This window comes from Athene cunicularia (genome assembly GCF_003259725.1).
Source record: "Athene cunicularia isolate RWA chromosome 17 unlocalized genomic scaffold, athCun1 chr17_part1, whole genome shotgun sequence".
Classification (NCBI taxonomy): Eukaryota; Metazoa; Chordata; class Aves; order Strigiformes; family Strigidae; genus Athene; species Athene cunicularia.
This window is the reverse complement of record NW_020799122.1, coordinates 4,946,785-4,958,602: the sequence shown is the minus strand read 5'-3', so window position 1 is coordinate 4,958,602 and position 11,818 is coordinate 4,946,785. Positions and strand designations below refer to the sequence as shown.

The 11,818-nt window shown below is 39.7% G+C and overlaps 1 protein-coding gene across 3 annotated transcripts; it reads right to left on the bottom strand.

Annotated features, from left to right (window-relative positions):
• Positions 1-2,832: 2,832 nt before the first annotated feature.
• Positions 2,833-11,809, bottom strand: TTF1 (transcription termination factor 1). 3 transcript variants are annotated; one of them, XM_026860732.1, is made up of 12 exons: positions 11,728-11,809; positions 11,018-11,118; positions 10,004-10,866; positions 8,945-9,195; positions 8,383-8,568; positions 6,853-6,931; positions 6,458-6,588; positions 5,770-5,998; positions 5,368-5,457; positions 5,080-5,145; positions 4,286-4,371; positions 2,833-3,834 (listed from the first exon to the last, which is right to left on the bottom strand). In XM_026860732.1, the coding sequence occupies exons 3-12, from the start codon at positions 10,864-10,866 to the stop codon at positions 3,674-3,676; spliced, it is 2,142 nt and encodes a 713-aa protein (XP_026716533.1). In that variant the 5' UTR covers positions 11,018-11,118; positions 11,728-11,809; the 3' UTR covers positions 2,833-3,673. The 3 variants fall into 3 exon arrangements, with proteins under 3 accessions (XP_026716533.1, XP_026716534.1, XP_026716532.1); XM_026860733.1 differs by having other exon boundaries at positions 11,706-11,782; XM_026860731.1 differs by lacking the exon at positions 11,728-11,809 and adding an exon at positions 11,441-11,609.
• Between the last annotated feature and the right edge of the window lie 9 nt (positions 11,810-11,818).

Below are 11,818 nucleotides of genomic sequence, written 5' to 3'. Positions count from 1 at the left end.
GGTGGCGCCCCCCGCACTTCCGGTCCGCGGGCGGAAGTGGGCCCCAGCCGGCTCCCGGGGGCGGGGCCGCGTCCGCCAAGCTCCGCCCCTTCGGTGCCTTAAAGGGCCAGTAACACGGGGCGAGCAGGGGGCGACGGCAAACTGAGGTACGGGGCGGGGGGAAGGGGAGCTCCGCTCAAACGTAAAAGCAAGCGGTGTCAGGGCCCCAGAGGGCAAAGCCAAGGGCACTGCCTCAAGGATAGAATGACGGCAGTCCTAAAATAATCCAAATCCATGATCGAGCCAAGCGCAGGGCGTTCCTCAGAGGCCCGAAGTAGTCACCCCTGGGGGGAAGCTGCCTCCTCCACATCCCCCTTCCCGCACACCCCAAAGAGGGGGGAGAGCCTCCGTCACGGCTCAGGCTTGGCCTGGGCACTCGGGGAACGAAGCCACCTCGCTCGAGGCTTGTGTCCCCACCTCGGCATCTAGTGACCCTCTAGGTCCCAGGGGTGATGCTGTCGCCCAGCCTGAAGAGCTCTGAGGAATCAGAGATTATTTGCCTTTCTTCAACGCCTTGTTTAAGACTTTGCAGGAGAGGGGGGTGAAAAAGGCAAGTCCCTGTTTGATCTTCAGCTGCTGCCACCGTAACACTCCTCAACTTTGAAGTGCTTCTCTGCTGCAAACGCAACTCTTGTAGCCTGGCTGTCTCAGTCTTTGATAACGGCACACAGCCAAGAATTTTTTTCTATAACACCATTCAGGCCATTAACACACCAGGAAAATGCTTGAAGCGACATATCTACTTGAATCACGGAAGTTTTTAGGGGACTCAGAGTGCTTTTTAGACGTGAAGGATCTGTCATGCTCTTATTTATAATGCAGCCTGATACACAAAGATTTGTCAATGTTATTTCCGTCACCATTCCGTGGAGCCTGTTTAGTTTTTTTTAAACCTCTCCCTGGAGCTTGCTCTGTTTTCAATAATATTCAAACGCCCACATGAAACACTTGCCTCCCCCACCTGTGCTCCCATGCGCCTTTATAAAATGACAGAAAAAGGAAAAGCTGCTTTCTTATGCCCTCTTAAGTGTCGTTAGTCAGCAAATGTGAAATGATCCCTCCTCTTCCAATTATTTGCTCCTGTGCAGATTACAAACATCACATTACCCAACGAGATGCAGGTGAGGAGCCATTTCCTTACTCCATTCCCAGAGCTGCGGCAAGGAGGGACACAGTCTCTTCCTTTTTTTCATGTGTGGCAGAAGTCAGGTCTGTGTCATAGCTCCAAGTTTACAGTTCCCACCCTGGCTTGCTTATGCATTTTTGTCAGAGAAATTGCATTTTAAAGGAGCAACAGGCCTCCCGCCCTGGGGTGAACTACGAGGTGGAGAGCTCCCGGCTCATGTACAAGGTAGCAAAGATGCCTCAGAAAAATATTTCAAAAGGTGTTTTCAAAGCCCCAAAATGCAAGACAACCAATGTATGGAACAAGATACTGAAGCTAAAATGAAGACATCCATCTTGTCTATACTACTGACTAGCAGACAACTGCTTCAGTCTATAAATATTGCCATCAGGACAGGCCCAATTTGAGCTCTCCCTGGACTCATTCCAGGTGACTCTCCCTGAGCAGGGACACCTCTCAAGGTCTGATATTCCTTACCTGAGACTAAGAGATCCTTTCTTGCCCAAGGCAGAGATCTCTCTTATGACAAATCCTTGGGAAGTGACTGACAGTATGCTGAATTAATACTAATGAAACATTACTAATCCATGTAGCTATTCAATATCAATTACTATAAACTTTGTATAGATAATTCCATTAGACATAACCGTTGTCCAAGTCTGAGACTAAGACTGGACCTAGCTGCATCTAGGATCCGTCAGGAGATTAGAAAGCAAGGGGGTCCACTCTGAACCTTGTGACTCGACAGAGAGTCTTCCTTACACTTTGCGTCTCCAGTCTCCGTGTGAATCATTCTAACTCGATTCTAACTCATTTTCCTTTGTATGTTTTTTCCATGAAGTAATAAGGTGAACCTTGCCATCAAACTTACTGAACCTTGGTAAACCACTGTTAAACTTTGTTAAACTCCATTGAATTTACTGAACTCTGTCAAATTATTATCTTACCTCAGTAAAACATATTGCTGCTCCTTTTTTGAGTGAGGTACATTTCCCCTACCTGTGTTTCCCTTTAAAGCAAAGGATAAAATAAATCTCCTTCTGGAGACAGTTTATTTCTGAGAGATCTACTCTACAAACTCTACAACCACACTATCGTTTGTGCTCCAGCCTGCAGAAAATTCAGAAGATCTCCATCTTCCAGGAAATAAAACCTGAAAACCACAAATGGCTTAAATTCAAAAATTCAAGTTCTTACACTTTTAACCTTCAATCATGTAAGGCAACAGAAGCAAGTCAAATGCCTAAGTGCAAGGCAGCTGGTACATTTTTCCTTCCTCCCCATCCCGTTTCATCTCTTGCCTGGAAAACTTACCCTTGTGCTGGTGGCTGATCTCATGGGGTCCTGCCTGACTCACAAAAGTCACACTGTTTTCTGCCTTCAGAGAGATTAAAAGCCAGACACAGTTAAATATGGGAAGTTTTCATTTAGCATTCTTCCCTGTAAGTCACAGTCCAGAAGAACCTCCAACAACAAGGCCTTTATTTCAAGCCCTTGAAAGTTCCACATTTCTGTAACAATTTTTAAAATTAAAGGAGGAAATTCTCACTTATCAAAATGACCATCAAAAAGTAGTATGTCAGAAGCCAAGTCTTTCATTACTTTCTATTACAGCATAGAGGAAATAGAAACAAGCCATACAAATACTTTACACACATTTATTTTTATTTTTTTTTTTACATTCAATCGGTCAATTTATAATTAATCATTCTAGGCTAAGAGTTAAAAATACCAAAGACATGAGTACAACCTCCATCTTAACTCTCAATTTTCTTACTGAAACATGTAAATTCTCCTTGGCACAACAAAAAAATATATATATGTATGTATATATATACACATTGTCTATTTTGTCTCTGTATTCCAAATATTTTAAAAAAGCATTTTAAATGCATTGTTTTGGTTAGCATGAAATGACATTGCAATTTATGAATACTAACGGACAAAAATCTGTTTTCTCTAGAAAGGCTGATAAAAGTGTAAGTCTACATCAAAAATAAAAACCAGTTACTTTTAAGAACAAGACACCTGTTAAAAAAACCCACAAAGACTCAAACCTGTGCTCTTTCCATCATCACAGATGTCTAAAGATTTATTAGAGATTTAAAAGCAAATTTTCCCAATTCCACGAATATAGTTTATTTAAGTGGTATAAAACTCATTGAAGTTCTGAAAACCAAGTTCACGTACAAAGGGTAAACAGCAGCTTTCAGCTCCAGAGAAAACAAAGCAGTGGAAAAAATACTGGCTTTAAGACATTCAGAGAGCAACTTGGATGCTTAAAATGAATTCTAAAACCAGAGCTAAATTAAGGTAATGAAAGGTGGCACAAAAGCTGTATTTACCTCAGTCTTCAATACGAAACAAGAAAATCAGACATGCGTATCTTTATACTTTTTCCATTATTAGATAGCTTGTGCACCTGCAGTTGTTGATCTGCACCCACCGTCAACCAGATCCATTTTGCAGTTCAATACACAGACCAGGAATTCCATTTAGGGCAGTCAATTAATCACTCTCTTCACTGCAGTCAAAAATGTCACTGAGTTGGAAAGCCGCCTTCTGTTGACTGGCTGTTGAATTGTCAGAACTAAGTTGTTTCCCCTTCCTTTTTTCTAAGTTTTCTTCAAGTTCTGGAAGTTTCTTTTTGAAAAGATAATCAATAATTTCTTTGGAAGAAAAAAAAAAAAAAAAAAAAGAGAGAAAAAAAGCAGTCTTAATCAGGTCTGCAGGAGAACTGGATGCCTAGAGGAAACAGGATCTCACAGACAAAAATTATTTTGTCAGCGTTAAATGAAAAAAATCTCCCGTTCTGTAGTAATCACAGCAGCTGCAGGGTAGACATGCACATACATGCATGCAAAGATACACTAGAAAAGCAGTCATAAAACTTTTAAAGCTAAAGTATTAAAAAGAAGAGGTACATAAGCACTGCATGGTGACATTAAAAGTAAACTCTTATTTTTTTAAAAAAGCATTTAGTAAAATAAGTATAAAGCCTGAGATTTTTAGCCAGTTTACTTAGGGGAAAGCTACCAGAAAGACTTGAACTACAATACATATTCTCTTAGATTCAAGCAAAAAACATAAGGAGTATATACAAACAGCTGGGATACTGACCAGAAAAACTCTTTTTTTGCCAAAAAGGGACACAGGAGACTTTTAGCTTATAAAATTTTGCTTGAACATAGGCTCTAGGGACATCTCTGAAAAGAGAAGAGTTCAAAGATTTAGTGGTGCTAGGTACAAACGTTTAGTTGTTACTGAGTTATCCATTCATGAAAGTGATGCCAGTCAAACAATATCTTAGCTTTAGGTAGAAAGGATGGATTTCAAATTCTAAGTAAAACAGCTTTTCAAGACAGCAATTTCCCTTGAAGGTAAGAACCTAAACCATGCCATCATACATACGTATTACATGTTTAGTGAAAAGAAATAGGAAATGAAACTGAAAGCATGTGGAGGAAAAAAAAAACCACAGCACTGTAGAGAAAGTACAGCATTCACAGTATTGGTAATTTCATATTCAACACTTACTTTGTATGGAAGAAGACTATTAGATTGTATTACACTTTCCTGTAATTATCTCTTCTTCCTATGTGTTGATTTAACACCCAGGAAAGTGTTTTATCAGAGACTTTAGCACAGACTACGTAATGCAGTCGCAGTTCTAGTACACAGAACGCACTGGGAATACAGTCAGGGTTGCCTCAAGTGGTTAAACAAAAGTTTCAAAGCTTATAGGCATGGTTTACTGCTCAGTACTATGCAAGGATATACACCTGTACATTACCAAACTAAATGATATTTTCTATAGTTGTAGAGGTCTAAGAACTTTGATTCCTTTGTGAAATTTTTAACACTGACTGCTTCAACTATCCTTTGTATCCATAAAAAGAGGAAAAAAGCTTTACCCAATCGTATTACTGAGTTCTTCCCAGTTTATGTCATTTGCATCCTCCACTTTCATTTCATACAACCTATGAATAACAATACAAAAGCAGTTTGTAGGCAGAATTCAAGAAATAATTCAACAGTGCTCACAGCTCCCCCAGTCAGAAGTCACAGGACATTTTATCCAAAGAAAGAGTGGTTGTGAAACCGGTATGAAACCGCAGGCACATTACCACCCTGAAAGCTTTTATAAACACAACTCAGAACAGCAAGAGATACAAAAACATTCCAGTACCTCTGAACTATACCTTTTAATAAGATTGATCTTGGCCTGTAATCCTTTGGTCCCCCTATATAACTGCTGCCCTTTGGTCATCTTGTTTGTTAAAATTGTAGTCCTTTGAAAACACACAAAAAAAAGTTTTCTATCATTTCAAGAAATTCCAGGCATCAAAAGAAAGAGTCTTCAAGATGATACTGCTGCTACAGAGAAGCAGGAATCAGGCTTCACTATCACTGCAAGAAAACTTACCACAGCTAGCAAAGAGATATTTATTTGTCTGAAACCCATTTGCAACGCCTCTCCTGTAGTCTACAAGCTATTTGTTACCTATCTTACCAAACAACCATCATGGTACAAACAGTTTCGCCAAATAGTTAAATACTCCCCAGAACACATTTTGCTATTTCAGTTTAATATAAAACCTTACCATTTCTGTTTACATTGTCTCCAATAGCGAGTTCCCACTTTAGCTTCAATCTCAGTCCATGGTAATTTCTGGTACAGTTTCTCACGGTCAATTGACAGATCTCGTTTTGACTTTGATGATGATAAAAGAGAATTTGCATCTTCCATTTCCGTTCTTTTCCTAATCACCTCCTCCACTGCATGCATTAACTTCTGGGTCTCTTCCTTTGACCAAGGTCCATAGTTGATAGCTAAAATTGAAAAATAAGGTTAAAGCATAATTTATCATTAATGATTAGGAAAAAAGGCAAAAGAGCAAATGCTTCACTTTGCATTATTCTTATTTTCAAGACAAGCTTCTTAACACACTTCCTAGAAACTCTTCTGCCTACCAGATTTGAGAAAGGAGTTCAGCCCAATCACTGAAGAATAGCACTGATCCCTAGTTTCTATCTTCTAAAACCTGGTTGTCAAACTCCTGCCACACTCCCCCTGAAAGCACCTATTTAGATGGCAGTTCCATTTAATAGAGAGTTGTATTCTTTTCTATCAGAGGCTGTTCTTATCCCTTATCCCCGGAAAATGCAATCAGTGGTCTGGAAAAAAAACCCACCACAAATTAATTTTTTTAGGGCACATACAACATGCAGTTAAAGTAACTTCTCAAACTGCAATACACAGAATGAATTGTCTTTCTTAAAATTACATACCCGACTTGATTTCAGAGTATTTCATAGCTACTGAGAGGTTAGAACGGGACATCATCTCAGAAATCTTCTTCCAATCATTGCCATGCATAGCATGATACTTCTTTAATTTTTCTTTTTCTTCCTTAGTATACCTAGTTGAGGAAATGGGCACAGCTTCAGCTGTAAATTCAAACCATTCCAATATTTTAAGAGAGCTGTAATCTTTACAGGCATTTCAATGTCACTCATTAGAACAGAGGAACTGATAAGGACTACTCAGAAAAACGAACTGTCAATTAAGTCACAGTAACTGGCACAAATGGGAGAGATGACCTTAATTTATATCCATTTTTAATGTACTAATAAACATCAGAGACTGATATTAGCATTCAGAAACTCTCAAATGACTCGCTTACCTCCCTTTATAATTATTTGGGTCAAACATCTTCCTTGCTCGATAATATATCAGCCTCCAGGGTCGTGGTATACCCTCAGCTAGAAGGTAAATGATTCATTTTTAAAAAACATTTCTCACACTGGTGAGGCCACTTTAAAAAAAAAAAGCCAAAACAAACCAAAACCAAAACCCAACAACATAAATTTTCATGACTGTGATGTTAATGATAGATTCTGTCCGTTCAGGAGAACGTACTCTACAACACTTCAGTAACTGCACAGGAAATAGTCTGAACAGATTCTCCTGAGGAGTTTCAAAGATATAGTTGTTACAACCATGGTGAGACTGTGAATACTGACAGCTGGTAAATAATTGTGTGCGTGCCTGCACATGTGCGGGTGAATATTGAAAACTGAATTTTTGAACTCTCAAGCACAAACCTGCTACTCACAAGCTACAAATTGTACAGACTGAATACTCCCATTAATAGAGAGGCACGAGACAGCCACCAGTCAGGAGGCTGATGAGAATTTTGAGTCTGCATCTAGACTATTTTGATTGGGAAAAGCAGGGACTGGGGACATTGAGGGAAAAAAGAAAGAAAAGTGAAGATTGTGGCTAAAGGGAAGATTCTTGAAATGGGGGAAGATCTGCAGAGACCAATACCTGGGAACACATAATAATCTTGGTCAGCGATGCCCAGGAGAGGTGACTGCAAGCAACTCCCCTAACACCAACATGACCTTCTGCCCAGTTTTCCCAGGCGAGGAGCAATCTCCCAGATGGGAAGGGAAGTCAACATCAGGTAAATGTGATGATGCAGAGAGAATCGTTCTGTGTGTGAAATAACCAAGGAGGAACAAATCTGTAGCCTCATTGATCCTTAAATAAATGCTAGTATCCAAATCCATTACAGGTTGTCATTCACTCTGAGAAGGTGCACTGAGTGGCTTCATCAGAGATGTTACAAAATGAGCAATGTCTACCATACAAAGTGTGAATGCCTTCCAGCCAAGAAGAGCCCAACAAAATGAGTAAAGAGGAAGAGATGTTCCTCCTGCAAACAGAATCTTAGCCATAAGAATTTTGTTTTCCTCAAGTCTTGAAAAACTATCTACTTCGGCTAACAACCTACATTCTTGCAGTTTCTGCCATCACTCAGTCCTAAATATACCACCTATTCATGTGCTCTAAGAACAGTTGACAATTTCAGATAGGACTTAATCCCACCTCCCATTATTAAGTCACCATGCTTAGCATATGCCTAGCAAATAATGCACCTTAAGCCATAAAGCCCAAATACAAGTTTGAAAGTCTGTAAGTGCTCCTAGTCATGATGATATTTTAATCTCTAAACTCTTCACACCCAAGGTAAGAACAGTATACTGTCCAGATTATCAACTACACAATCTCAGCAGCATGCTCCTTTTTTTTTGCCAAATTTAGCAACATTAGTGTTTTTCAACAAAAATTTTTAAAAATACATCATCATATCACTGGGTTGTGGAATTTAACATTCAGCTATTTGAGGAGAAACTTAAATACTTACAAAGTTTTTCACAAAAAAGATGTTCTGCTTTTAGGCGATTGATAGTTTCTTTATCTTCTGGATACCTTGAAGTAAACAGGACTTTTTCAGCACTGTCTATTCCAGTCATCAATAAAAACTCTTCAACATTTTTCCGGATTTGATTATTTTCCTTCTGGGAAAATCTGCCAAACTTGACAGCAATACCTAAAACACACAGAAAGTTTTATTTTAAATTAAAAAAATAAAAATAAAAATCAAACCTCTAGTACCATCTCTTGTACACTACATTTTTTTTACCAAATGTATAACAAAAGATCAACAAATTCAAAAGGTGAAAAGGAAAACTAAAAGAGACAAAACAAGAGCTGGGAGCAGGTAATGTATGCATATGGCTTGGACTGTAATTTGACAATGAGGAAGTAGATGTTATGAAGCAGAGAAACAGAAAACATGTCCATTGGAATGAAGTGAACCAGACTTCATGAACATGGCAGATGTGATACAAAATATTTTCCCTCTGTCAAGCTTTCACACAGCTGCACAGTCTTTCCTCACTGCAACAATATTTTGGAGAGTTCACCTTGTTTTTTAAACTCTTTAAACCTCGTTAGGTCTCTTCCTGCCATCTTCTTGATTGAACTGTCCGATATATTCCTCACATGAGGAATAAACTCTTCCAATTCTTGTTTTGCAGTATCCAAATCCACAACTGAACACGTGCTATAGTCCAGGCACTCTTCATCATCCAGAGTAAGCTCATCGGAGGCTGCTATTTTGGTAAAGGAACTATTCTTGTCCTCCTTTCTATTTGATGTTAAAGGTTCTGATGTCCTGATGTTTAAAAAAAAAAAAAAAAAAGCATAAAATAAAATACACCAGAGCTCCAAAACAGAGATTTTGTTAGTATCTCTACATTAAAAGAATGAATGTTAATTAAATAACACATTCACTTCCTTGAATTTCCAACCTTTTAACACAGATGTCATTTATTATCAAATTTCTATACTTACAATGCTCAAAGAGATTTTAACAATCTGCACCTTTCCCACAAAACTCTCACACATGGACATACAGAAGAAAGAGCGTCTCTTGCTACCACTGGCAACACAGAACTTTTCCATCTGTCTCTTACTAGTGCTCTTACTATAGGTTCTAGACACTGTAAAAGCACCAAGAGCTACTTACGTGAACATTTGTTTGCACAGAACGTTAAAAATCTTTAGTTGAGCTTACTAGCTGCTTAGTAAAAACATGTACGTTCGCTATAAATACCAAATTTAACAAATGAAATCCCTTTTTCCCCGCTTTTTTTTTTTTTTTTACTAGATATGAATTGCTTGCACATAAGCTATTTCCGTACCTACAGTTTTTAAATAGGAGAAAATATTCTACGTTGAAGGCAGCGTTGGTGTATTCTTACAAACTTTCATTGTATCTTCACAAGATCATTAAACTCTTTAAGCTCTTAAAGTAGGTCTCTATAACACCTTCAAAAACCTTGACAGTATGTTGTTTTTTAAAAATACATACTAAACAGACTAAAGAAACATCTGGGACCCAGAGAACGTAGAAACATATTTGGGGTATGGCAGGCAGGGGTTGGAGGGAAGAGAAAACCACAGGCAAAACGCAAACTTACGGTACATCAGATTCTGAAGAGCTTTCTTCCATGACAAAAACACAGCTTTTTATCTTTCCACCAGGAACTGGACGTTTTTGAGATTTATCAGCTGCTTTAGACAGCTTAGAATTAGCAGGTACCTTCATAGAATCTTTTCTCCTGGCAGGAGCAGCACCACAGTCACCATGTTCATGCCGCTGCTGGGGTGTGGCTACACCACGCTCTGCTGTAGGTAATGGCCGAACCGTGTCTTCCCCTGGCCTGTTCTGCTCTGGAGATGACAACAGCGACTGGTCAAGGATTACATCTGTGTCTTCCTGAATATCTTGGGTACTACTGCGTCTTTTCTTCCTCTTCTTTTTTGATCTTTTATTGTCATTGTTATCATGCATTTCAGGGGGAGGCAGCTCACATGCCTCATCCTCCTCAGGCAATTTTTCTTTTCTTTTCTTCTTAACAGATTTTTTTAAATAAACGTAATCAGCATTGAGCTCCTGACAATCAGTGCTATGATGATTTACTGTGACGTAAGTTACATCGCTTTGCTCATCCGTACTATCACTATACTTCTGCTTTCTTTTTCTCTTTTGGGAAGCATACTCTCCAGTTTCATTACGAATTTCATGTTCCAGTCCTACAGAAGAATTATCTAATGAATACTGTTGCTCCGCTCTCTTTTTTTTTGTTTTTTTCTTCTTTTTACAGCCTTCATCACTCTGTGCTGCTTGTTCTTCAAACAGCACTGGAGAAGCACAGCTGAGTCTTTCATCATTCTCATGGCTCTCCTTGTATTGTTTGTGGTTTTTTCTCTTCTTCTTCTTGAGAAAATTCTGAACCTGAAAATCATCTGCATTTGCTTCTTCTGTCATATTTTTTCTCATCTTAAATAATAAAGATACGAGTTTTACTCAAGTGCTATAATTTATGTACTGTTACACACTATTACACAGTACAAACAAAACCCACCCAAAACATTAAGATACTATAAAACTACTCAATATTCTCTCAGGAGCATACAATAAAGTTACTTACTTTTCAATCCAGCTAATTTTGTAAAGTGACTATGAAAAGGCAGTGCTTTCTTCATCAAACAGATGTGCATCACAGCTCTATTCAGCCTTAAAATTGCCTTCCTGTAACGACAAAGACACACTTTCACAACTATCGGCTTTAAGTTGCTTTTGAATAACTAAGCAATGACAGACTGCTTTCAGCACTGAAACAGCAACAAGCTGAAGTAATAAATATTAAACAGCACTAAAACCAAGTTCCCTAATTAGGAGCTTCTGACTGGCTTTGCCTATACTTCAGCAGGCCCAAGCCTAGCCGAGGTCCACCTGCTCCAATGGACTCTAGCCAGAATAAATCTATTCCTGAAAAATACGGAGTTACACAGAGCAGGCAAGAAGTATTTTTTAGCACATTTCTTAAGGCCAGCACGTACAAAGCACTTACAAAGCAACACTCCGTCATCTCTGAAGCACAGGACTCTGAATTATCTCCAACACAGTTTCCAGGGCTAACCGGTACCAGGCATCAACCTCCTCACCGCTGCCGGGAAGCGGCTGCCCTGAAACCTCTGGGGACAAACGCCGAGCCCCACAGCTCGGGGGGACAAACGCCGAACCCCGCCCCACGCCAACACGCCAAGGCCGCGGGCACGCCCAGGCTGGACAAGACCCCGCGTCACCCCCCCTGCGCGGAGGCACGTCCCACGGACCGGCTGGCCCGTCCGCCGTTACCCTCCGCCTCCTTCCGGGGGTACCGAGGGGGAACGGAACACCCGGAACAACTCCAGGCCTCTCGGTGGCAGCGGGGTGGGCCCTGTCTCTT